Source organism: Nothobranchius furzeri, chromosome 15, assembly GCF_043380555.1.
Source record: "Nothobranchius furzeri strain GRZ-AD chromosome 15, NfurGRZ-RIMD1, whole genome shotgun sequence".
In the NCBI taxonomy this organism is placed as follows: domain Eukaryota; kingdom Metazoa; phylum Chordata; class Actinopteri; order Cyprinodontiformes; family Nothobranchiidae; genus Nothobranchius; species Nothobranchius furzeri.
The window spans coordinates 27,447,507-27,470,083 of NC_091755.1; the positions used below are offsets into that span (position 1 = coordinate 27,447,507).

Below are 22,577 nucleotides of genomic sequence, written 5' to 3' on the forward strand. Positions count from 1 at the left end.
CTGCATGTGTCTTTTATTTTGAAAGTTGCCAGATGTTTTACACTGCTTTCATGTTTGACTTCCTGTCTAACGTAATTTAAACTGCTGAACTTGACGCATTCTGTAAGTGAAGTGCCTAAAAAATGAACTCATAGATACGCGCTACGCTTCAGCGACGCGTCCAAGATGAGACACTTCACATCCGGTAGAATATGATGGTAGCCAGTAGCTGTGTACCACAGAAAGGCTGGGTCAGCTTCACATTTACCACTCTGTCTTTTTTTTTTTATAAGCTTGTTTTAAGTTGGCAGGACTTCATTTTGTATCTGACCTCACAATGCCTAGCTGTTAGCTCATCTGTTCAACCAGAATGAATGCCCGTTTCTCCAAGTTGGGAAAATTTCTATATTTTTTCACAAAAGTCCACTCAAACTAATCACTAATAATGTCTAAAAACTTTTACCACAAAAATGATGCTCAGCAATGAAAAGATGCTTCATTTTTCTGGAAATAGCTGCCATCTTAGCATTGTGCTCAACCTCCCTGATGTTAAAGAAAATTATGGTAAAAATCTGAATAACATAAATAAAATGGAAAACATAAAGACACAAACAAAGGGAAATAATGAGGAAAAAGATTCACACGTAGAAAAACACAGGCCGGTTTAATGATGGTGCCCCCTTCCTTTCTGAGTCAATGACGGCAATGTGTTCACCGCACAACACAGGACAGCAAAGGCACAGTCAGGCTACAACACGGCCCAGACTCATCAAGCAGAATTTGATATTCTTTTGAGGGGTGAGCTAGTGAAGACCACACTTACCGCCAGCTGCCTGTCACCCACCATCATTACATCTCAGCACAACATCACCACATTCCTGAAGTTACACTTCCGAGAGGGAATGACAGGAGGGACGAGTGCAAAGGGGGAGACGGGACGTCACTTGTTATAATCTGTTCACAAGCTGGGAAACATGACACCCCCCATTGCCCCAAGTGTTTGGAGACAGACAACAAATGGGAGGGGAGTCTGCAGTGGGAATAACCAGAATCAGATCACTGGGATTTCACTCTGATCGATACAAACTCTTTACCAGTTCAGAATAGTTACGGTTATTACCATAATCACCAATAATTACCATTAGCTGGTGGTGTGTATAACAGCTAAGCTGAATGAACATTTTCTATCTAACACTGCATGCGTGTTTGTTGAATGGGGGAGGGACTGAGGAGATTAAAATAAACCCGCATGGAAACTTCAGACCATTGAGAGGAGTCCATTCACAGGAATTGGTTGAGGTGTTGAACACTGTGGAGAGGTGGTTAGTTCAAGGCCAAAGTCAGAATTCCATTCTTATTCTATCCATTTGGGCTACCTTGCACACACCAAGCCTAATCAGCTTGTAAGTTAAATTTATGCACTTTAAAACAGCCCGATTATTCCAATCTACAACCGGGCTGGGGTTAGGGTTTTTTAATCCAATCTGAAATCTATGGGAAGGTTAGCGCGAGGCTGCCGGAGGATAGAAACAAGAGCTCCGGTTCTGGACTTTCAGTCTTGACTGACACATGAAGCAGAGCAAGTACACAGAGAGAGAGGACACGTATCAAACATCTCACAGGAAGAGACAGCTCTACAGGAACACTTCTCTGACATTTCTCTGAACATGACTTGAATATGGACTTTTAATTGATACAAGTTCTAGACAGGCTGGATCTAATTTGTTGTCATTTGGAGGCAAATCGTATCCAGTTTTGTTACCTAATTTGATTGTAAGGAAAAAAATTCTAAACAATAGAAATAAACATTGAAATTGGTGAACAGATTATTTTAGTATAGTTTTAGGCACTGATGCAGAAGAACAATGAACATATTCAAGCACCTCAGAGTGATTTAAGACGTTTTGCAGGAAGGAGCTGTATAAGGTGATGGAGGTATGTGTGTTTATGTGGACAGACTGCAGTAAAGCCTTGTAAAACACTGTCCGTATGGGAGGAGTAAATAAACAAAATCACTTCTATTCAAAACAACACATCCTCTCACCTGATGCAAGTCAACTTCATTCATTTTTCACTTTTTAAGCCTAACCACACCCAGTGGACAACATTGAACCAAATTTACCCTGATTTACAACAACATGTTAATGATTTGTGTAGATTAGCTTTAGCTCCTTCATCAGAAGTCTGTGGGAATGCAGTTTTTGGACCAGGGTGTGGTTGAGGACCAATGAACAACTCAAACTGTTTACACATCAACAAATATGGAGCTTGACTTACATCCACAATGAAGAAGTCCAGCCAACACCAAGCATTGGTGAAATACTTGACAAAGCCATAGGCAACCCACTTTAGCAACATCTCCAGGATGAAGATGTAGGTGAAAACCCTGTCGGCGTACTCCAAAATGATCCGAATGGTCTTCTTCTTCTCAATGTACACGTCCTCAAAAGCCTGCAGAGAAACGGCAACAGTCAAAGACAAGACAGCAGGAGAATTAGGCAGCACAAAGTACGTCCAGAGAATGTAAATGCCTTTCTTACCAAGGCACCACTACTGAGGAGGATCATGAAGATGATGAGGGTCTCAAACCAGTTGTGTTCCACTATCAGGTAGCAGGTTTTCCTGAGGAACCACCAGCTCTTCCCCCAGCCCAGCGTGATATCCACATCACAGCATTTATACTTGGCCACACAGGCTGAGGACACACAGGAAAAGAGACAAAATCACATATTATCTACAAAATCCAGCCTAATGTTTTCATCTGGGTGCTCAAATAAACCTAAGCATGCCGTTCACATTGTACCTTTTAGAATTTGACATGAAACTAAAGGTGTATTTATTACAGTCTCATAGATAAAAATCTGTATCCACAAATGCTTTTCTGAACTGTGCTGAGATATCTGATGGAAATACAGACTGATAAATAGTTTCCATGGACTGACTGATTCCTCATAATGAAATTCTCCTTCACCCTGCCTGGGAGGAGTCTACGTGCTGTGGAGTGGAGGTAATGGGTTCAGTAGAAGCAACAGCCTCACCATCTGTCCAACATGGCTCTGGCTCCATGTATTCCTCCACCGTCTCCACCACCACCACCTCCTCTACGTCTGGTTTGATGTCGATGGTGCTACCCTCCGAAGAGCTGGTGTCGTCCAGCTGCAGGAGAAATAGATATTCTCAGTGCAGATGTGGACAAACACAAATAAACATGCAAACGTGGCAGCAGTACATGAGCTCAGATACATGAGAACATTTCAGTTTTCATCACAGGAAATAAAAGTGGAGCTCACAAAGCAAATTTTTTCAGTACATTTGCAGTGGTCTCTAGTGTAAATTAAAGCTTCAAAAATTAAAAGTAAAAAATGTTTTTTCTGCGAACTTGGACTTTAAGTACTGAGCTTCCCATCCGTCATGAGCATCACATATTATCCACACAAACACTTGAATGGAATATCAAATAGCCGAGCATTGGCTTTGAAAGTCGTCTAAATGCATTTAAAGAGAACACCAATGTCAGAGGGCATTTGTTCTTCCACATTGTCTGTCCGTTAGAGCCACTCTGGATGTTTTTACTGAGTAATGGAGTTACATTAGAGTCTGAGCAGAGCAGAGTGCCCACAGCCACACCCATGAACGTACTCTTCTCACACAGTTCGAAGCAGCAAAAGAGTTTAAGCAACATGAATGCAGGATCTTCATTTACTGGTTGATGTCTGACATAAAAGGGGAATGTATTGTTTTTTAAGCAGATGAAGACAATTACTGTTAACTGACCTCTTTGCTGTTTTCAATGTCTGACTCACTGCTGAAGTCCTCTGTGTTGAGGTTCTCAAAGTCAGACTCTCCCACGGCTATAGGCACGCACACCGTCAGATTGGGGTTGTGGATGAACGACATGTGGTCCTCGTCGATCATATACTTGCCCACACTGCTGCCGATTCCACTGGTGGTGCCATTACCGTTCTTGGCGTAATCCAGGTCACGGTTGATGTCCACCCCCGTGTGATTACCGATGTAGTTCACCTTCTTGTCGTACATGTCATCCAGAGGCTTTTGCTCATCCTCCATTGGTGGTTTCCTCAGTAGACTCGCCACCAGAATTCGCATTTTTGCTTTAAACCATGCAATGCCTTTCTTGATGCGCATGACAGAAATCTGCAGATTGTTGGGTTCACCGTCGTCATCTGTTGCAGCCAAGTTGTCGGCGCTGAATGAGCTCAGCAGCAAGGCAAGGAACAAGTTCAACACCTTAAAAGACAAAGTAGAAATCAACTCAATGAACTTTTTCTAAATTTAACCCCTTCTTTAAAAAATCCTGCAAGTTTGGACGCTCACCACCAAGTTACCAATGACCATGACCATCATGAAAACGATGAGGCACATTGCCTGGCCTGCCACCTCCATGCAGTCCCACATGGTCTCAATCCACTCACCACACAGCACCCGGAAGACGATGAGAAACGAATGGAAGAAGTCGTTCATGTGCCAGCGGGGAAGCTCACAGTCGGCAGCGATCTTACACACACAGTCCTTGTAGCTCTTTCCAAACAGCTGCATGCCCACCACGGCGAAGATGAAAACGATGATGGCCAGCACCAGAGTCAAGTTTCCCAAGGCTCCTACAGAGTTACCAATGATCTTGATCAGCATGTTGAGAGTGGGCCAGGACTTGGCTAGCTTAAACACCCTCAGCTGAGGTAAGACAGGAAGAAAAAGAAGGAAGACGGGAATTAATTATCACCAAAAATGCCATCACAACCCTCTGAAGTGCCTCATTTTTGTGACTTTCTCTATGAGTTTTTACCAATCGGAAGGACCGCAGCACAGAGAGGCCTTCAACGTCAGCCAGAGCCAGCTCCACTAAACTCAGAGTCACGATGAATCCATCGAAGCAGTTCCAGGCCTCCTGGAAGTAGTAGTATGGATCCATAGCCACAAGCTTGAAAAGCATCTCTCCTGCAAAGATCCCTGTGAACACCTGTCAGGATGGAGAGAATCTTTGAGCAGACTAACGACGAGTTTAACAGTAGAAAACAAACTTTTATATTAAAATGTTCATTTATTTCCCTAAATTGTTAAAAGATAGCCTAACTCGTTTTTAGCAAGTACCCTCACCCTTCATCAAGTTTCTGTTTACTTTAGGATTTTGTATTTTTCATGTATCAGATCCAAGACAACTGTTCAAATATGATGTACTGGTTTAATTCAACACTCTAAACAGTAAGCATTGTTTTTACCTGTGACTGGTTGATTTGCAAAGAACATAAACAGGAAACCCTAACTATCCAAATATGCAATCTTAACAATCTTCCTGTTAAAGTTCAGTTTCATTTTGTGCTTCTAAAAGATCTAAGCCTAAAATCAGGGTATGTGTCGTTTGTCTGAAACCTGAGATGATGTGTTTCAGCTGTGTCCAAACAAATGCAAAATAATAACTAAGCACAACCCATCAGTCATGGAGTTGAGAAAAGTTTTCTATGAAATTTACTTTTGGGTAGTCGAAATACTGCGGCGGGGCAAAAAAAGTATTTGATAGCAACCGATGGAGCAAAGATCTGTGATTATAGGTACAACTGTGAGAGACAGAATGTCAAACAATTCCAGACAATCACATTGCTTGACTTTTATAAAATTAATTTGTAGAACAAAAGTTCACCTCAATTCTTTGTAATGTAACCTTGACCGGTAATGGCAGAGGTCACATGTTTCCTGTCACCAGACTGCCCATTCTTTTATGCAGATCTTCTCCAGAACTGTGAGGTTTTGGGGGTGTCGCTGAGTAACACGGATTCAACTCTTTCAACAGGTTCTCTATTGGATTGAGGTCTAGGGCCATGTTTCCTTAACTGGGAAGGGGTCCTGACTCGGTGAACTTTGGAAAATGGGGGTGCCTAGTAGGGTACCAGTAAGTTGGAGAGCTGGCCTCTGCTCCTTTTCTCCCCATCCTTGTAGCTTCACTCTTACTGCTCCATCAGAAGACTGATTTTCACATACATAGGGCTGTGGGATAGAGGTTCATCACTGGGGTGCAGGGAGGATGCCTCTTTTCTGTGCCGTCATGGTTGCCCGCGTCCTAATTTTAATTTGGAAAAATAGACACTCTTGTGCATCGCCTGCCATTAGTGCAGAACAGTGCTGCTAGGTTTTTGACTGGAACTAGGAAAAGGGACCACATTTCTCCAGTGCTGGTCTCTCTTCACTGGCTCCCAGTCTCATACAGGAAACAGTTTAAAATTCAGCTTTTTTTGTTTAAGTTTTTTAAAGCAGTGCCCCCACCTACTTAGCGGAGCTCTTAATAAAGCATGTTCCCTGTAGGTCATTACGGTCGGCTGACTAGAAACTGCTTATTGTCCTTCGTACCCGATTTAAGACTCGTGGTGATTGGGCATTTCAAGTCCTTGTACCCTCTCTTTGGAACCAGCTCCCACTCACAATCAAACAGTCCCCATCACTGGCAGTCTTTAAGAGCAGGTTGAAGACTCATTTTTATAGGATGGCTTTCTCTTAATGCTTTTGGTTTCTGGTTTTTATATATTTATTTTTTTGTTCTTAGCTTTCTTTTAACTACTTAATTTTAATTTTCTTTTATCTAAATTTAATCTCATTGGCATTTTATTTTTCTTACAAATGTCTATGTTCTTATTTTGTTTTTAATGTTTTTATGACTTGCTACTTTTTTCTTGTCCAGTGCCTTGAGGCCCCCTTTGAGGGTGGTGAAAAGCGCTATATAAATAAAACTTGATTGATTGATTGATTGATTGATTGATTGACTGACTGATTGAATGATTGATTGATTGATTGATTGATTGATTGATTGATTGATTGATTGACACTCACTGTTTTCGTTTGACACACATGCAGGGCTTTGGGGGTGGCAACTTGGAACAATACTCAGTGGGGGATGCTGGCCATCCAGCCTCTTCTCAGGTACCGGTGAACAATCATCTATTTTAAATTACACGTAAACATTGAGGGCTTTGGGTGGGGCCATGTTGACACCAGCTGTCACTTGGCAGAGGGGTGTGAGCAACATTCACATCAATGTTTTAAATTCACTTTAGAACATCATACATCATCCGTACATCTGAGCAGGAAGATTGAGGCCAGGCATCTTTTTTCAACGCATTCTTACACCCTAAGCATCGAAAAATGAAGCGGTGTGACCAAGCGTTTGTTTCCGACGCGTAGGGAGCCCATGCGTGTTGGAAGGAGACACGCTGTGCTAGAGCATCGGTATCCAGCGCCAGCGGTAAAAAGGACATTTGACCGAATTGTGACCTTTACCCTCTTGCTATCTAACCTTCCCCTCACCCCCATCCTAACCTTAACCAGCTTGCACATGTAAAGCTTTGTTTTGCGTTTCATCGTTCCTCTCAAACACACTTAACGGAAATTTTGCACTGACATACAGGGTTAAGGTTAGGATGGGGGTGAGGGGAAGGTTAAATCGCTAGAGGTTAGAGGTGAAATGTCAGTGAAATCTCCGTTTTACCGTGGGCGTGCTCTGGCACAGCGTGTTGCCTCCCGACGCGTAGGGAGCCCCTGCATGTCAGAAGCAAAAGCTTGGTCACACCGCGTCACTTTTCTACGCTTAGGGTGTGAGAATGTGTTCTCTGGTCCTACCAAACACCCTATCAGAATCTAGGACCCCTGCCAGCTGGTGCACTGGTGGCTCTTGGTGTTCAGGGCTGAGTGCTGGGGTGTGCCCTGGCTCTTTTCCAGAAGGTGCTTGATGGGGTCTGCCTCCTGGCCTGGTTGGGTTCCTGAGAGGGGTGTGTTTCCCTGGGGCCTTAAGTCTCTAGATCCATATCCCAGTCTGCTCAGGGATAGACGGCTGCAGGCAAATTCTGTTGGATCGTTGCTGCATCCCCTGAGGTTTCTGTGCTGTAGCTGCTGGACAGCTCCCTGCAGCTCTTGTTAGATAAGGTCCATGGCCCTACCTGTGGTGATCCTCCTGGCATCCCTATCCAATAGGGAGGACCCGGGGATCTTTGGTCTAATTGTTCTCAGGGAAGGCCGAGCATGGGATCCTTCACACAACCTCATACACACACGTGCGCTTGTGGACACAGGTGTTCACAACAAGCACCTAACTGGTCTGTGGCTACCATTTACAATATTGTACTATCAAGAACATTGTCATTGCTGAGCATGCATTGTTGGTTGATGATTTTTGTTTGTTTTCATTCTTTTGTTAGTTTCTCCTTGTTTTCGTTCTAGGCAGTTGTCAAAGCAGTTTCTTATGTTTTTTCTCTAACCCTAACTGAAACAAAAAAATGATCTGCATATTCCAACTATATATCCATCTGGAACCATACCACTCCTTCTGGACTCATGCCAAGATATACGAGTCCCATTAGCGTGACTGCAGCGGCATGGCTAATTGTAATTTTTCTAATAATTGCTCCAACAGTTGATCTCTTCTCACTAATCTGCTTGGCTTTTGAAGATTGGCTCACCCCAGCCTTGTGCAGGTGCACAGTCTTATCCCTGGTGTCCTTAGACAGATCTTTGGTTTTAGTCATGGTGGAGGTTGGAGTCTGACTTGGTGTGAACAGGCGTCTTTTAATTCAATTCAAAAATTCTTTATTAATCCCAGAGGGAAATTGATTATTATTATTATTATTTTATGCAGATAATGAGTTCAAGCAGGTGCCATTGATACAAATAATGAATGAAGGCTAGATAAGCTTCTAACAGGTCTGTGAGGGTCAGATTTCTTGCTTGTTTAAAAGTGCTAAATACTTAATTTTCTGCATCATTATACAAATAACTTTATTAAAAAGTCATTCATTGTGATTTCCTGTGCATTCTGTTTCTCACAGTTGAAGTGTACCTATAATGAAAATTACAGACTTCTCTCATCGTTTTAAGTGGGACAAGTTGCACAATAAGTTGCTGCCAAAAACCTTTTGCTCCACTGTTAATAAGCTGAAATCACAGTGCCAGTACTCACAATTGCTCATAAGACCAAAGAAAAGACTGATAGCCAAGTTATCTGAGCCATGATTTGGAAACCATTTTAGTACAACTCATCAATCAGGCTCCATGAAATGTTAATGCAGACCTCCCACCGGTCAGCCAACCAGCATAAAGACAAGCCTGGTCTCACTGCAGTAAACATCTGCTATTTGCATGAAGCAGAATACAAAAAATACATGCACGCATGTGAACAACAGAAAAATCCAAAGAAACTGCAGGTGGTCTAAGACAGATTTTTTGTCCTCCCCCTTCTTCTCTTTCAACTCTGAATAGATAATGAAAGATGCTGCCAATTATGGTCCAAAAATAGCAACTCTATGAGCTGCTGAGAAGACATTGAAAAGACTTTTTATGGGTGAAACAGATAAAAAGGTTTTTAAAAAGCATGAACATTTCTACTCACCAGATTTCCTACAGATAGCATGTCCTCAAAGTCAGACGTCATAGGATAGTGCTCCATGGCCATGAAAAGGGTGTTGAGGACGATACAGATAGTGATGGCCAAGTCCACGAAGGGATCCATGACTATCAGGTTTACAATCTCCTTGATCTTAATCCATACAGGGGAGCATTCCCAAATCAGGAATGTGTTAGAAAACTTATACCAGCACGGTGGACACTTGCGCTGAGACTCCTCCAGTTCTGAAGACATAGCGCGGATCATATATTAAAACCAAGCATAAGTACATGCTAGAGCATACTGCATCCATGCAATGGTATAATATGATGTAAAAATTGTATGCATTGTATGTATCTGGTACTGTTTGATTTGCAAAGCAGATAAGCAGGAAATCCATGTCAAAGTAGTCAACCGAGTGCAGCCCTAGTTAAAGAACAATGAGAAAGAGCAGGTTAAATAGCTGGGTTAAAGTGGCAGTACCCTCCGCTAGTGTGTTGGTAATGGCGCTCATGACACTGTTGGCCCGCTCTTTCCGCCCAAAGGAGGTATTGAGCTGGTCCACAGACACCATCAGGGAGCCCGACAGCTTCTTCTTCACCTCAACCTCAGTAGTTGGCTGTCAGGAGGAGAGGAAGAATCAAGCACCCATGGAGAGGACATGAACCCCATCCCACATCACCACCGGTGGCCGGCGGAGGGAAGTGCACAGCAGCATTGGTAGGAAAAAATAGTTAAAAGATCTGATTTGAGGCTGAGCTTGTTTCAACCTTTTCTATCTGAATGCTGGTTTCAAAGAAAATGTGTGTGTGCTGTAAATCCATGCAGGTCTCAGCCATAGAGGGAGCAGTGGGCTACTTGACCTAATTATGTTTGAATATAATTGCTCAGACCAATTAGAGAGTAAATGTGAGATTTGGTGCAGAGAGAACCACTTCTGCATGATTGCATTTTCAGTCATGTCATGCAATAATGGAGGCTTTGCTGCCATTGCAATATAATCACTATGTTATATATAGATTTGTTTCTCTTTAAAAGTGTCTCCCAATTCTGGTCATTTCCATGTCACTTGAAATTATATGCTAATTAAGATTCTTACTTTGAAAACATATAACTTATATTGCAACCATTAAATCAAGAGATCAGATGAAGGCAGAAGGTTCAGATCAGTCCAGTTGTCATGCACGAGCATGCTCCAAGTCAAAGAGGAGAGGAAACTTACAGCTAGCATTGCCATGTGTCTATGCATCTACGTATATCATGCTTCTTTTTTCTAATTGACGTCTAATTCTACCATGCTAACTAGAATGAGACCCAACTAAGTTTCTACTGTTGACCAGGGAGAGTTTGGAAAACAGAGAAAGGTAAAGACAAACAAGGACAGCAGCCCTCCACTGTTTCTTAGAGTAGATTTTTTATGAAAACCTATGAGGATGGTTTAAGTGTGTGCTATGTGTGTATCTGCTCTGGAATAGTATAGAAAAAGCTAGGGAAGCAGATAAAAATGGTCTTTAGCTCTACAGTGCTGGTCCCCCATGTCCTCCGCCTCTTACTGTAGATCTACCCACACACAGCAGAGGACCTGGATGCCTGGAGGAACACATCAACACACTGAAGCACGTTAACACGTTATTATGTGGTTTTTGCTAACAAACAGAAACCTGATGCCATTCTGTGCATTAAAAAAATGTGTTCAATTTTAACTAAAATGTGATCAAAGTGTCAAAATGTATCGTGAAGAAGATGATTAATGTCTGATTCAGTTTGATCAGAATATATTCAAAAACATTCATTTCTCAAATTCAAGCAACACAACTGACTGGAAGTCATTGACAGACCCAGTTTCGCTAACACTTAATAGCATCGTTGGGTATGTGGTATAATCACAGTAATGATGTTATATTTCTCCATTCTTTGCCTATTGTCAGAGGGCAGCATACACTGTAGGGGGGCTGGGGGAGGGGAGGCACGAGCGCTTAGCCAAGAGATACATACGAACTTGCAAAGATGACAGAGTTGAAGAAACAGAGCCGGAAAGAAACGTAACGGACGAGAGGGGGGCCATGCCTAGATAGGTCTACTCATTGACTTCCTTACACTGTCGTCAGAAGCTGCCTTATCTATTTTCACCTCAGGCAGAAGGCGTCCACCGGGCCCGGGGCCGATGAGTGACACCACTCCATTGCAATCCACGGTGCTGTTCCTCTTGCCGTGGAAGCCGGTGTAGCTGTTCCGCCGGTAGGGGCTGAAGAGGGAGCCGCGCCGCTCCTCGCACTCCTCCACCGTACTGTGCTCGTCATCAGCAAATTCCGTCTCGGAGCCCATGTCCTTACTGCGGCCCTTGAAACTAAAGATGCTGCTTTTGCTGTTGTGGCGGGAGAGGAAGGGCGAACCAGGAATGCTGAGAAGGGACTGAGGGAGAGAAGGATGATAGAAATGTTTAGGAGGAAGGTTCAGCCTTGAATGCTCCTCAGAAATGAATAAAATGATCCAAATCCATAAAACACAATATTAGAGGAGTGAGACACAAACGGGGCAGCAGAAGTGTTCCCTTTGAAACATTTATTTCTTTGAGGTGAATAGTCCAGAACCTAGACATGTTCGTCTATATCTATGTTCACTATCGTCTCTAGAAGTGAGATTTTCTACATTTAGCTGCCCGAAAACATACAAACACCACCCCTGCTGCCAAATGGTTTCCTGCCATCTGTGTCCTATTAATAGAGATGAAACTATCCCTAATTATAACAGTCAACACCAAGCATCACACACCTTAACTTCAGACTTTTTCTACAGTGGCTAAGATTACTTTTACTTTCTGCAGGAAATCTAACAAATAGAACCCAAAGCATCATGTTCATTGAGCTCTGCAGGTTTTTAAAACAACAAATATTTTCTATTTCATTTGGAATAAAACTTTAGTTTGACTTTTTCTCAAATTAACGCCCAAGTGTCTGAGGTAATTTTTTTCATGGTTGTAAATGTTTGGACATTAACATAGGAGTTTGTAGGTGAGTGGTATGATTTCACGATGCAACAAAGTCCTTTTGTCTCACCTGGTTCATAATGGAAGACTTTCGACCCAGGCGGTTGTCAGGGAAACGGAAGCGGCTCCTCTTGCTGCCGTCATCCGACTCTGACTTGACAAACTTCTCGCTGTCGCCCTTCTCCTTCTCCTGCTCCTTCTGGCGCCACTTCTTTTTACGGTTGCGGCGCTCTTTGGCACTCTTTGAGCTGAGCTTTGACATCTCAGAGGAGCTGACAGACAGACGCCCTCCTCCATCATCCTCTACTGCATCTTCTGACACAGTGCCAGCAGAGGTTGCAGGGGGGGCAGTCTATCAACAAACACATGTTGTGAGCAAACCATCCATCCACACAATAAAGAATTCAGCAGATAAAATGATTTCCAGTAAAGTTCTAACCGACCTGCTCTTCTTGCTGCTTCTTCAGCTGCTCCAGCATAGCCTTGAACTCTTCCTCCTTTTGAGCAGCCTCTTCCATGGTGGCTTGGTTCTGCTCTTCATACGCCATGGCGACCACAGCCAGAATCAGATTCACCAAGTAGAACGAGCCCACAAAGATCACCAAGACAAAGAAGATCATGTAGGTCTTCCCTGCTGCTCTCAGCGTCTGCAAGGAGTCAGAAAAATTAGATGTGTCGTCTGACACATCACTGCTCAACTCTCAGGATCTGAATGTTAAAACACAGTAAAAATGATTTAAATTAGGAACCTACAACCTGAATCCATTTCTATAGTTTTGTTTTGATTAATTAAAAAAAATTATCACTGATTTATGAAGACAATAAATATTCTAGGCTTGTTTATTTAAGTTTTCTCTCTCAGAGATGTTTGTTCTTCCATCTAAAAGTCAAACAAGAGTTCCTCAGACAGAAATGTGAATTTACCCCAAGCATCAGTTATGATTGCAGCTCAAATTTGGCCAAATTTAATAGCAAAGACAAATAAATCTGAATGTGTTTAAGAAAGAATAGACCGCAGACTTTTGTGAACCTGGTGAAATCAGTAGAATGACTCAGCGTTTTACTTCTGAGCATCCAAGGAACACTAAACCATTTATCTGAAAGAAATAGCATATTTTTAATGGGTTTTATTTTTCTTTTATTTTTTAGTAAACAATGCCTTGAACTTAAGGATCCAGAATGAAATATAAAACATTAAAGCAATAATAGGCAGTCTGGCTTGCTTTTAGCACTTTCTGGTGTTCTGTATCTCCTCGCTGTGCTTTCGTCTTTTTAACACCTTAATCTAAATGCTGAAATGTCTCCTCAGCCTTTATTAGTGTCTACGGGGCGGTTCATCAATAAATCAAACAAATCAGCTGTGTTCATGATCTAAAACATGCAGGAAACGTGCTGGAAGCAGACTCCGGTGCTGGCATGTAAGTTCCACATTACTAAATCCAACAGGGAATGGACCAGCACTCTGAAGTTGCAAGTGCAGCCACAGAGGTGGGGTCTGAGTGACATTTTATTAACCTATATAGAGTCACTTTAGCACATACCAACTCAAGAAAATTATTTAAAATATGAAAAAGTTACATAATATGGCTTTAAAATATCCAAACCTACTGATTTTTTATCAGTTTTGGTAGAAATGTTATAATTTACTAACTAACATCAGATTTTTGCATTATTTGCTATTTGTTGTATATTCAGGCTTGAAAATTTGATTGTTGTATACATGCATACTGCATTTACTGCTTATTAACAACTTCAAAAGTAAACTAAACTACAATCAACAAAATGGCTACAGTGTTACAAAAATATTCCAGGTTCACTTCCATTTTTTGATCATTCTATAGAATAAAGCTACAAATCCCCACTTTAATCGTTACTTTGAATGTGTCACAAAATCAGTGCATTTATTTATTTTTTCATGCAAATTGTAAAAGCAATCTCAAACTGTTATCACAACTGTCTAACCAGCATGTAAAGGTTTTCCCAGAAATCCTGTGTCATGAGTCGGAAGAGTGCCAGGAAGGCCCAGCCAAAACTGTCAAAGCTGGTGTAGTTGTAGTTTGGATTCCTCCCAGCTTTCATGCATGTGTAGCCCTCTGGGCAGTTGCTGAGAGAGAGAGAGAGAGAGAGAGAGAGAGAGAGAGAGAGAGAGAGAGAGAGAGAGAGAGAGAGAGAGAGAGAGAGAGAGAGAGAGAGAGAGAGAGAGAGAGAGAGAGAGAGAGAGAGAGAGAGAGAGAGAGAGAGAGAGAGAGAGAGAGAGAGAGAGAGAGAGAGAGAGAGAGAGAGAGAGAGAGAGAGAGAGAGAGAGAGAGAGAGAGAGAGAGAGAGAGAGAGAGAGAGAGAGAGAGAGAGAGAGAGAGAGAGAGAGAGAGAGAGAGAGAGAGAGAGAGAGAGAGAGAGAGAGAGAGAGAGAGAGAGAGAGAGAGAGAGAGAGAGAGAGAGAGAGAGAGAGAGGGAAGGAGGAACGATATAAGAGCATCTTACCCAGAGTCTGAACTGTTCCCACAGAGAAGAGCATCCAGTTGGCCAGGCAGGAAGTAGAAATTGGCTGAAGAAAAAAGTCTAAATGAGTCATTTCACTCACTCGCAGTGGCACTTGTTTATTTTTTGAATCTCCTGATAGGAGTTTTGCTCACATGCTCATTTCAGAGGTTTTCATTTCAATCCAAGTCATTTTTTTACCAAAACGACATATTGTTTTCTCACTCCAGCATACGGACTGACTCATCCTCCCACAACCCTACCAGGTCACCAGTGGCACAACCGCGCCTCAACTTACTTTCGTTGTTGATGTACTCATTCCAGTCAAAGCCCTTGCTGCCGTTGTTCAGGTACGTTTCGTTGAGGTTGATTGGCCACACCACACACTTTTGGCGCAGGTTGCCCATGAAGAGCTGGAGACCAATCAGGGCAAAGACGCTCAAGCAGAAGACGGTCAGGATCATCACATCCGAGAGCTTCTTCACAGACTGGATCAGGGCGCCAACGATGGTCTTCAGGCCTGGAGATCAGCCACACACAGACATGCAAACACACACACACGCACACACACACACACGCACACACACACGCGCGCGCACACACACGCACACGCACGCAAACACACGTAAACACACACACGCACACACACACGCGCACACACACGCACACACAAACGCATGCACAAGCACGCACACACACACCCACACGCAAGCAAACACACACACACACACACGCACACACACACGCACGTGCACACACACACGCACACACACACATACACAAACCATGAAGGTGAAACTCCTGTAAACTCCTGAGAATTAAGTTGTATTTTTATCTAACTCTTGTTGTTTATTTAAATTTTTGTCAACTTTTGAAAAACTGTTTAAATTAATTGTTATAAATTATTAATTAATGTAACTGCATTCTTCAAAAATGTAAAATGCTGAATTAAAAATGTAACTGCCAAAATTGGTCAATTTATGCATAAGGAACATGATATGTTTTGCACCAAAAATAACTGAATACACAGAGAACATTTCAATAAACAACAAACAAGAAATATTTAGGAGCCTTTCCACTCTCTCTTTAGATGACACATGAAATATTTCAAACTTCAAATTGTCTTCACTGCCAATAAGGAACAAAGTGGGAAAAGAGGGGGAAGGCTGCACAGTAGTGAAAGGAAATCCATAAGGAAGAGAGCACAGCAGCACAACGAGGGGCCATGAGACAGGGCAGAGGCACAGGCAGGGGGGGGGGGGGGGGAAACCACATGCAGGTCATTTAAACTCCAAGGCTGAACAGGAGCAATCCAATGCTAGTGCCGGTGCAGGCACTGTCTCAAACCATCATTAGGAACTCACTGACTCCCCAGTCTGTCTGACCTACAGCTTCACTACAGACAAAGTAACTTTACCTTCTAAACAGGCATCCTCGACCCACGGATCCACAGGAACTCGAATATGAATGCAAGATGACCCGCACCCCTTTTTCTGTTCAGCCTTTTAGGGGCTTCACCGGCGGCACATGCAATCTTTTGTTATAGATTAGACTTGGAATTCAGGCTGACATGTGCAGGCTATGTTAGTAAAGCACATTTAGCTTGGCAGGGTCAGTTAGAACAAACAAAGCTCATCTAGATTGGTGATATACATGAGAAGATCCCATGAAGAAAGTTGATTTAGTCAAGAAAAATAAAAAACATATATATCTTGTCCTGAGATCCAGGCAAAAAGCGTAAATTATGTTGTTCTTTGGAAATGAGAGAAAATGATTCAATTTGCTTTTGTTTTGGTAAACTCTATCTGTTATTACATGTATGGAGACAGGTTGTACCTGACACATACTGCAGCAGGCCAGCTTAGCATAAAGACTGGAAATAAGGACAAAACATCAACCATGATTAAGCACTTCATAACCTAAGCAGTGGTTCCCAAAAGTTGGGGTCGGGACCCAACTGTGGGTCACTAAAAGCTACACAGAAGGTCTTGAAATAATTTCCAGAAACTGACATTAAAGGAAAATCCTTTGCTGAAGTTACATTTCTGGCATAGTTGTTACAAAAACTTGACTAAAATGTCATAAATGTATAAAAGTAAATATGTGGGCAAGCATTTTCTTTTTGCACATAATTATTTAGCTTTTTAAGCATGTTTGTATTGTATCGCATAGTAATAATAAGCATAAGCATATTGTCAGCATAATCCACATGGGTTCAAATGAAGGCAACTGGACTTCTTTGGTTTCTTGAAGACATTTAGCTTTGTCAATTCTGACTGGAACATGGGAGGGACAAGCTTATAAATTGTAGCTGTCTATTGTTTCTTAACTAGCTGAAACTACATATGAATACCCCTCCTCCCTACCCCCTAAGCACATGTTTGAGTCATTAGATTTTATTGTGTGGGGATGGAGGTTTTCATTTGATGCAGGATACCCCCTAAGCACATGTTTGAGTCATTAGATTTTATTGTGTGGGGATGGAGGTTTTCATTTGATGCAGGAGAGTGTGCCCAGGACTGATACTGTAACCAGTTTCTAAGACAACTTTTGTCAAGTTTTAAACATTTTAAAACATTTACTTTAGTTTCCATATTTAAAACACACACTTACACTAACATTGTCTTAGTCATATTTACTGTTTGCTGAAACCAACACTTAAAAATAAATACAATCTGTTTAACAGGCCAGCAACTCTTGTGTACTATTGAAATAATATTGGTAATGCTTCCTTTTACAGTCCCCAATAATTACTAAGAACTTACATGGTAATTACATAGTAAGTTAAAGTGTATTATTGTTTCTGATTTCTTAAACAGTTATTACCATGTAACTCAGGTTCATTTCTCATTTTTGTTTTTATGAATCATTCCCAGTAAATACTGCTTTACACAATAATTACACTTTACAATTATGCACTTTAATTACACAATAATACACTTTAACTTACTGAGTAATTACCGTGTAAATACTTAGTATTTGGGGTACAAGCGTTACCATAATGTTTTTCATTCTGCTTCCTAAAATAAAACACCTCTTAAACAGCCTGTTCCTGCCCCTCCAAAAAGAAAGGCTGATAATCTGGGCCATACTACATCTTTGGTGAGAAGACAGCACAGTGTCTCAAGTCTTTATGCTAAGCTGCTTGCAGTAGTTGTATCCAAATACACAAGAGGCATCAACATTTAACACAATAAACCATCATTCTCAAGGTGATTCATCGGCTCCCTCTCATTTTCCTCAACAATTGTCTCATTACTTTAAAAGTGTCTGAGTGACATCTTTGCCATGTTTGTTTTTTGGCTAATCACAACATCTGTGCCACCATCTCTTCTTCCCCAACCTCTGTTGGGTAAACACGTCGTAACCTTTTGGAGTAATATTTCATTCCAATAAAAGAAGGAAAACAGAACTGAAAACAAAAAGAGGGCAAATCAAACTTTCAATGCCATTTATCAGCCAAGCTCTTGATAATCTTAATATTAGAGAAGCAAGTGACCGAAAAGCATCATGCAGCGTAAGAGATATGTTCACAAACTAGGCTTGGCAGTCTTCACACGTTTAGAATAAGTGAATTCTGTGGGATCTCTCTTAAAACTGCAGTTTCTCATATTCTACAAAACATCAGGTTAGTTTTTGTTTCTGTTAACAGGAATACTTTTATTCCAAATCAGTTTATAATCAAAGGTTATAGCTAAACACATTAGTTTTTCTTCTGTGGGACATCTATAATTTGACAAATATGTATCTCTGCTAAACGTATTTCTGTCTTTAGTCCATTAAGAAAACTGTACAAATGAATTTTCTTGCAACAGAGAAGGGCTGGTGAGGAAAGCTAGTAAAAAAGAGTGGGTCAAGCTAATTCTTAAACGGAACCCTGTTTAACATGACGTATAGTTTAGATGTATTAGTTTAATAAACATCTGATTTAAAATACTCAACTCTTAGTGCATTAGTATTGCTTACATCAACAACGCATTATAGAATAACCAACTTCATTTGGCCTCAGTTTGACCTTTAGTGCATTGTAATGGATAAAGACAACACTGGGGAGAGTTTGCTGATCAGAGAGGTTTGAAGATGAGTTCAGAGTAAAGTCTGCTGTGTCTGTGCAACAGAAGACGTCCAACCTCTATAACTGAGTAACTGACTGAGTTAATTAGATTAATCGACCTGCAATAGACAGCAGGAGAGTCAAGCTAGCTGCTTGAAGCAATTATAATTTAGAAAGTTGCAGATATAACACAAATGCAGACTATTATAAAGCAGCTTTAAGATTACGAATTGTCTTTTCAATGGAAACTATGCTGTAAAAATGAAATATACAATTTACTTCACCAAGTTATGTCAACTGATTCTACTAAACCATGTTGCTTAAATGCAAAGAGTCCTGCTTAAATTACATTTCTTGCAGAAATGCTGTTTGAATGCTGATTAGGCTACGCCCACTTGCCTACTATCGCTACTTTTTAGGACACATTTTTAGCAATTTTTTCACAGAAAAAGTTTGACATCATGAAAAATATCAAAGATATCGATACAAAATAAACATTATCAGCAAGCTTTGAATGAGCTAAATGTGTTTATACCAAATTTGATGAAAAAGCTGAAAAAATGATGAAGAAGGACGGCAAAGCAATGTGTCACAGAATATTAAAAATATAAATTCAAATGAGAAAACTATCATTTGAAAGCTTGTAAGATTTAACATAATGAATAAAAATGGATATTACTCTTTACACTTAAGCAACTAGCTGGAACCAGTTGACATAACTTGGTTGAGTAGATTCAACATTAAATTTTTTTAGAGTGTAAAGTATCTTTTTCATGTTAAGCATGTCCGAAGTTTTGAAGTTAGGAAAGAACGCTTGCTTTTTAATGTTTTGTGATCCTAAGACCTACAAGTCTTGTTCATCAGGGTTCCGCTTAAGAGAAACACAGCTGCCTTGGAGACAAGCCTTAATGAGAGAGCAGACACTTTGGATAGCCTTAGAGGAGACTGCAAAGCCTATCAAAAATGTATCAGTACCATTTTTGATCTTTTTTGGAGGAAAAATAAATCAAAAAATGGCTGTCTCCAATTTTTTTTCGTTGCTGCTTAAATCATAACTTTAATCAGAATAATAGTGAGTAGAAAATGAAAGGGTGAGAGGATCAGCCTTAGTGTTTAAACTGAGTCTCACCTGGAATGACAGAGATAGTTTTCAATGCTCGGAGAACTCTGAACGTTCTCAGCGCAGATACATTGCCCAGGTCCACAAACTCTGTTATATATCTGAAATAGGGGAAGGATCACACACAGAACAAACACGATGACAAATACCACACACGCCAAGAGCACAACACCACCGAACCAGGAGGAAACGACGCCACTCACAGAGCCTGTCCACTGAGGAGAAGGGTGGAAGGTAAAGGAAAGAAAGACACACACACCTAACACCGACCCCGCCCCCACCAACCTTCGCCCCATCCTGTCTTACCTGGAATTACAGAAATTGTTTTCAATGCCCTCAACACCCTGAACGTGCGCAGAGCTGAGACATTGCCTAGGTTTACAAACTCTGTTATATACCTGCAGGATCAAACCACAGTTACAACAGCGCATTATTTACATGCAGAGATAAGATGAAAATACGAATTCACACACAGGTGGGCTTTGTGACTGATCGATGAAATGTGTTTTACATCAATGGCGGCAGGTAGCTCTGGTATAAACTATCCAAAGGGAAAAGGGGGAAATGGGAGGCCCTTCATGAGATAGTTGAGGACAGTTGGATGGCGAGAGGATAACTCTGATGAATGAAGCTGAAGTGTGGGTATTGACAGGCTGTCCGCAAAATACCGAATGGAGACCGGCTTCAGTTCCCAAAGAGAAAGATCACAGAAGTCAGATATGTGGAGGAGACGCGGAAGATGGGTCATCAGACAGACAAGAAAAACTCAGAAATGTTAACTTCTCTACTCGTTTTCGCTATTAAAACGGCACAATTTCATTAACAGTATTCACGGTCACAAGTACAATACTTACGCCATCGAAATCACCATGAAATCCAGCCAGTTCCATGGATCTCTTAGGAATGTAAAGTTGTCTATACAGAATCCACGAGCGGTGATTTTTACAAGAGACTCAAATGTATAAATTCCTGTGAACGTGTACCTGAAAGACAAAAGCGTTTGCAAAATCACTTCCCAGGACGGAATCCAAGTTTCATGCTTTCGTTCTTTTTTAAACACAGAAACAGTTTTGTTTACCTGTTTGCAGCTACAGTTTCGCCGACGGCTGCCGGCTTCTTCAGGCTGACACTGATGGTGGCGCGTCACTTCCTTCTCCGTTTATCTGCGGGCAGCAGAGGACGTTGTCGCCCTCTACTGCCCGCTCTCCCCTCTCCGACGATGCAGCCCCATGCGTGGTCCAGCGTGTAAACTCCGTCGTCCCTATTCATGGTCCCAAATCCACTTCTCCTTATCTTGATTGCTTCCTTGATCCATCTTTTGTATTTTTGTTGTTCGGTGGTTATGATCCGTGTGCTGTCCCAGTCCATTATATGGTTTTCTCTTAAGCAATGATCTGTTACGGCTGACTTTTTTATTGTACTTTCTGCTTCTTCTTTTGATGCTCTTGTGTGTTTACGATTTGCCTCTTTCTCGCACTCCTTTCTGTGTTCTATTGTCCGTGTATTGAGTTGGCGTCCGGTTTCTCCTATGTATGTTTTATTGCATATTTTGCATGGGATTTCGTAGATGACTCCCATGCAAAATATGCAATAAAACATACATAGGAGAAACCGGACGCCAACTCAATACACGGACAATAGAACACAGAAAGGAGTGCGAGAAAGAGGCAAATCGTAAACACACAAGAGCATCAAAAGAAGAAGCAGAAAGTACAATAAAAATGTCAGCCGTAACAGATCATTGCTTAAGAGAAAACCATATAATGGACTGGGACAGCACACGGATCATAACCACCGAACAACAAAAATACAAAAGATGGATCAAGGAAGCAATCGAGATAAGGAGACGTGGATGTGGGACCATGAATAGGGACGACGGAGTTTACACGCTGGACCACGCATGGGACTGCATCGTCGGAGAGGGGAGAGCGGGCAGTAGAGGGCGACAACGTCCTCTGCTGCCCGCAGATAAACGGAGAAGGAAGTGACGCGCCACCATCAGTGTCAGCCTGAAGAAGCCGGCAGCCGTCGGCGAAACTGTAGCTACAAACAGGTAAACAAAACTGTTTCTGTGTTTAAAAAAGAACGAAAGCATGGATTTAGAAAGACACAGCAAGAACACACCTAAGATGTTCAAAAAGGAATCCAAGTTTGCTCTTTTTTAAAACAACTGCAACAGCAGTGGCTGATGTAGCAAGAAAATACACAGTTTTATAAGCAAAAATAAAAGTTATTACAACTGTTTATGACACAATTATTGCAAATAAATCTCTAAACAAGATATAGGCTATTATTGATATTTTTTTAAGACAACAAAACAGTTATGTACGTCAAAGACAATAATATGCTAGTGTTATGCCTTAAACACAGTGTAATACTGAGCAATAATACTGAAAATGTACTCACTCTACTTGTTTTGACCACTCGGGAGGATCACTAAACGTCATGAATATACAGTTGGTCAAAATAGTACACATAATGATCATGCTGAAAAGAGTGAAGTGAGTTAAGGAGAATAGGATTCATGAAGAAACTAAATAAAAACACACAAATGTACAGTTTCTGATCAAGTTAGCATACA

At 41.4% G+C, this 22,577-nt stretch overlaps 1 protein-coding gene across 8 annotated transcripts in view; it reads right to left on the minus strand.

The window, feature by feature from the left end:
* The window catches only part of scn8aa (sodium channel, voltage gated, type VIII, alpha subunit a), a 47,757-nt gene that overhangs the window by 16,361 nt on the left and 8,819 nt on the right, over positions 1–22,577 (minus strand). For 3 of the 8 annotated variants that reach the window (XM_070545137.1, XM_070545132.1, XM_070545134.1), the window contains exons 4-20: positions 22,403–22,492; positions 20,851–20,979; positions 20,006–20,097; positions 15,121–15,342; positions 14,826–14,889; positions 14,307–14,448; positions 12,788–12,991; positions 12,415–12,696; positions 11,456–11,770; positions 9,842–9,977; positions 9,365–9,603; positions 4,784–4,957; positions 4,315–4,671; positions 3,754–4,227; positions 3,018–3,135; positions 2,520–2,674; positions 2,257–2,430 (exon numbers count right to left, since the gene is read on the minus strand). In XM_070545137.1, coding sequence (XP_070401238.1) covers positions 2,257–2,430; positions 2,520–2,674; positions 3,018–3,135; positions 3,754–4,227; positions 4,315–4,671; positions 4,784–4,957; positions 9,365–9,603; positions 9,842–9,977; positions 11,456–11,770; positions 12,415–12,696; positions 12,788–12,991; positions 14,307–14,448; positions 14,826–14,889; positions 15,121–15,342; positions 20,006–20,097; positions 20,851–20,979; positions 22,403–22,492 — 3,367 coding nt within the window. Of the gene's footprint in view, positions 1–2,256; positions 2,431–2,519; positions 2,675–3,017; positions 3,136–3,753; positions 4,228–4,314; positions 4,672–4,783; positions 4,958–9,364; positions 9,604–9,841; positions 9,978–11,455; positions 11,771–12,414; positions 12,697–12,787; positions 12,992–14,306; positions 14,449–14,825; positions 14,890–15,120; positions 15,343–20,005; positions 20,098–20,302; positions 20,395–20,850; positions 20,980–22,402; positions 22,493–22,577 lie in introns of all 8 variants that reach the window. The other 5 variants (XM_070545138.1, XM_070545135.1, XM_070545139.1 and 2 more) reach the window with 3 other exon arrangements.